General features: G+C 38.9%; 1 protein-coding gene across 1 annotated transcript; it reads left to right on the top strand.

Moving 5' to 3' along the window:
- Positions 1-656: 656 nt before the first annotated feature.
- LOC119411568 (piggyBac transposable element-derived protein 4-like) lies at positions 657-2,412 on the top strand. The gene has a single exon (XM_037678521.1). It carries the CDS (start codon positions 657-659, stop codon positions 2,400-2,402), a length of 1,746 nt encoding a protein of 581 aa, XP_037534449.1. The 3' UTR covers positions 2,403-2,412.
- The last annotated feature ends 1,703 nt before the right edge of the window (positions 2,413-4,115 follow it).

A 4,115-nucleotide genomic window follows, 5' to 3' on the forward strand; every position in this document is an offset into this window, starting at 1 on the left:
ATTTGATTTAGCTTCCAGGTCACACAGTCGTAACATCCAACATAAACTTCTACTTTTTTATTTTTATTTTTTACAAAAATGTAAAGCCAAAAAAAATTATCATGACAACATGGAGAACAGGGCTTTTGTTGCTTTCTGATCTTGCAGTGGAAACGTGTAAACAAAACGCACATCTCTACAAAACCACCATCCTATTAAAAAATTGTTTTTAGTCTGCAAGGTGAAAAATAGTGAGAACAAGTCCGTGTAACGATTGTTTAGAACCGGGATGAAGATAGTCTTAACCCTTGTGTTATGTTAAGGGTCAATTTGACCCGTTTCAATTTTTGTGTTGATCAAAGTGCAGGTTATCCTTTCTTTTTTTCCATGAAATGTTGTGACTTTTTCTCCTCTAGGGTCATGAACTTCTATGTAAAATCTGGACTCTTTGATGTGTTGTTAAATGTCTGCACACAGTTTGTATACAAAGATGATGTTGCGGGTCATTTTGACCCGCACACAGAGTAGCTGTTAAAAATCCAAAAAAAAAGTCTTTGATGTACTTCATTTTGATTGCCTCTGAATAAACATTCAGAACCAGGTGTGTGTGGAAGAGGGACTTTCTCTCCCCTGTCCTTGTCACTGTTTCCATGCCCGTTCTTGGAGAAACACCAAAAATGAGCTCCAGACGATTTACAGCAGAAGAAGCTTTTTCGCAGCTTATGAACTGGGATAGTGATGTAGAGGAAGAGGTTTCAGAGACAGAGGATCCTTCAGAGCCAGAGGACAATGCCATTGATGATCCAGATTTTCAATTTTCCCATGATGAGGAGGATTCAGAGGACGAGTCTGCAGGTGTCCCTTCTTCAGATGAAAACCAAGAAATGCAACAATCGTCATCCACAGAGGGGACATGGACATCTAAAGATGGTAAAATAAAATGGTCAACATCACCACACCAAAGCCAAGGTAGATTGTCATCTTGTAATGTCATCAAAATGATTCCTGGTCCTACAAGATTTGCTGTCACAAGAGTTGATGATATTGAATCAGCATTTCAGCTCTTCATATCCCCACCCATAGAGAAGATAATCCTCAACATGACCAACTTGGAGGGGAAGCGTGTCTTTCAAGAGAAATGGAAGCCACTGGATCCGACTGACTTGCATGCTTACATTGGAATCCTGGTGTTAGCTGGCGTATACAGGTCAAAGGGTGAAGCAACTGCAAGTTTATGGAATGAAGAGAATGGAAGGCCAATCTTCCGAGCAACAATGTCTTTGGAGACATTTCACATGATCTCTCGTGTGATCCGATTTGACAACCGTGACACCAGAGCTGATCGACGTGAGAGAGACAAACTTGCAGCAATCAGAGATGTCTGGAATAAATGGGTCGAAATCCTGCCTTTATTGTATAATCCTGGCCCCCATGTTACTGTCGATGAGCGCCTCGTTCCATTCAGAGGACGCTGTCCATTCCGACAGTATATGCCAAACAAGCCTGCGAAATATGGCATCAAAATGTGGGCAGCCTGTGATGCAAAATCCAGTTATGTTTGGAACCTGCAAGTATATACTGGAAAGCCACCTGGAGGAAGACCTGAGAAGAATCAGGGAATGCGTGTGGTTTTGGAGATGACTGAAGGGCTGCAAGGTCATAACATTACATGTGACAACTTCTTTACATCCTACCGTCTTGGAGATGAACTTCAGAAGAGAAAGCTGACTATGTTGGGAACAGTCAGAAAAAATAAGCCAGAACTTCCCAGTGAGATTCTGAAGATGCAAGGAAGACCTCTGCATTCCTCAAAATTTGCTTTCACAGAGAAAACAACACTTGTTTCTTACTGCCCAAAAAGAAACAAGAATGTTCTTGTGATGAGCACAATGCACAAAGACGCATCTCTGAGCACACGAGAGGACATGAAACCGCAAATGATTCTGGATTACAACTCCACAAAAGGGGGAGTTGACAATCTTGACAAAGTCACAGCAACATATAGTTGTCAGCACAAGACTGCCCGTTGGCCTTTGGTGGTTTTCTACAACATTTTGGATGTGTCTGCTTACAATGCCTATGTGCTGTGGATTGAGATCAACCAGCAGTGGAATGCCAGCAAACTGTACCGACGTCGACTTTTCCTGGAAGAACTAGGCAAAGCACTCGTCACTCCAAAGATCCAGAACCGGGTCAGGCCAGCTAGATCCCCAGCAGCTGCTGCTGTCATCGCAAAGGTCCAGGGCAGGGCATCTGACCAACCCACAATGGATCCTTTGGATACAGGTACAAAGAAACGCAAAAGATGCCAAGTCTGTCCCTCTCGAGATGACAGTAAAACAACTACCTCTTGTGTGAGATGCAAGAAATACATCTGCAAAAAGCACATAGTCACATTCTGTCCATCATGTGGGGAACGCTGAAAATGTTGACTGTCAAAAAACCCGAGAAAATGCGGCAAGTTAAATGCAAAAAAAAAAAGGGTTCGTGAAGAGGGAAAAATTGAAATCAGGAGTTCTTTAATATAGTGTTGGAAGTGTATATCTCTACTTCTCATCTCTTCTAAATATTTGTATAATCTAAAATAAAGTTCTTATTGGTTTAACTTCATTTTATGACTGTTTTGAGTGGATTTACACAATGCGGGTCAAAATGACCCGCAACATAATAAACGTATTTTTTTCTCAACATAATACAAGGGTTATATGTGCTTGCATTAATCCTCTAAATCAAACAAAACTAGTTTTCAGGCACAACAATTTATTGTGGTGCCTCTGACTATAAATTATGAGCTAGTGAAATGATCAAACAAGGTCTAATGTTCCAACTAATCAGAGATCCTGTAAAAAAACATTATTGTTGCCATCTACATACATTTAATGTATTCTGAGTTAGTAAAGAATGATAAAAGCTTATTTCCCTAAGTGGGGATTGAACCATATTATGTTGTTTCCAAAATATTGGGGATGTGTGTGTGTGTGTGTGTGTGTGTGGTTTGACCTTCAGACTTTCGGATGAAAGACGAAACGTTTCTGCTTTTTTTTGTTTGTTTTGCTTTGTTTTGTTTTTTGAATGTCCAGAGGACCAGACTTGACTTTTTTTAGATTTTTCTATCTGGATTATTGAGCATGCATCAGGCTAAATTATCTTTATTTTGTGAAGTGCATCTAAGTTGTATCTCCATAGAAGGCTGAGTTTTCACTTGCTTGACCAAAATATGGTTTATAAATATATTGAAATATTTTATTACTTTTGCAAATGTTTTCTTCACTGTATGATGTAGTGGTACCACAAGTCAAACTGCTATTCCTGATTGTGATACATAGTTTCTTGTAGAAGTTTTGCTAAAGCTTAAGAAGAAATAAAAACAAAATTTGTCAGGAAAAAATGAGCAGTAAAGATTGTTCATGTTTACTTGTGATGTAGCACTTTTAATAAAACCAAAGACGATGGACACCAGTTGAAAGTCAGAATAGATATCTTCTGAACACTATAAATGTCAAGTGACAAGTCAATGTCCACTGTCACTGAAGGATTTGAATAGTGAATGTGTATAGTTTTCAAGATGAGTGATTTTCTGTAATTGAATTGAACAGGGGATGCTAGTAAATCGATGTTTTTGGTGCAAGATATTTAAATGGGTATGAGCTACTCTGTGTGGAAGAAGTGAGGTCTTTTTTTTATTTTTATGTTTTTGCTGTCTGAAGCAGTGCAGGGTGATGGATCAAGATTAATACTCTGCTATCTCTAGCAAGATATCAGTTTATCCATGACCAGGTGCAAAGGAGGAGCCATGAGGTGGCCATTGGTGGGCTAGGCCTTGGCACCATAGATCATTCTTCATCCACCCAAACCATGTGAAAAAAATATAATTTTAAGCAAATACATTTTACAAAGCATGGCTTCCTCAAATGATTTGGGTGGTCCGTTCATGTACAGGTCCTTCTCAAAAAATTAGCATATTGTGATAAAGGTCATTATTTTCCGTAATGTAATGATAAAAATGAAACTTTCATATATTTCAGATTCATTGCACACCAACTGAAATATTTCAGGTCTTTAATTGTTTTAATACTGATGATTATGGCATACAGCTCATGAAAACCCAAAATGCCTGTCCCAAAAAATTAGCATAT

This window comes from Nematolebias whitei, chromosome 6 (assembly GCF_014905685.2).
Source record: "Nematolebias whitei isolate Nwh7 chromosome 6, NemWhi1, whole genome shotgun sequence".
Classification (NCBI taxonomy): Eukaryota; Metazoa; Chordata; class Actinopteri; order Cyprinodontiformes; family Rivulidae; genus Nematolebias; species Nematolebias whitei.

Coding starts and splice junctions, on each gene's coding strand:
- LOC119411568 (XM_037678521.1), top strand. CDS start 657: ATGAGCTCCAGACGATTTACAGCAGAAGAAGCTTTTTCGCAGCTTATG.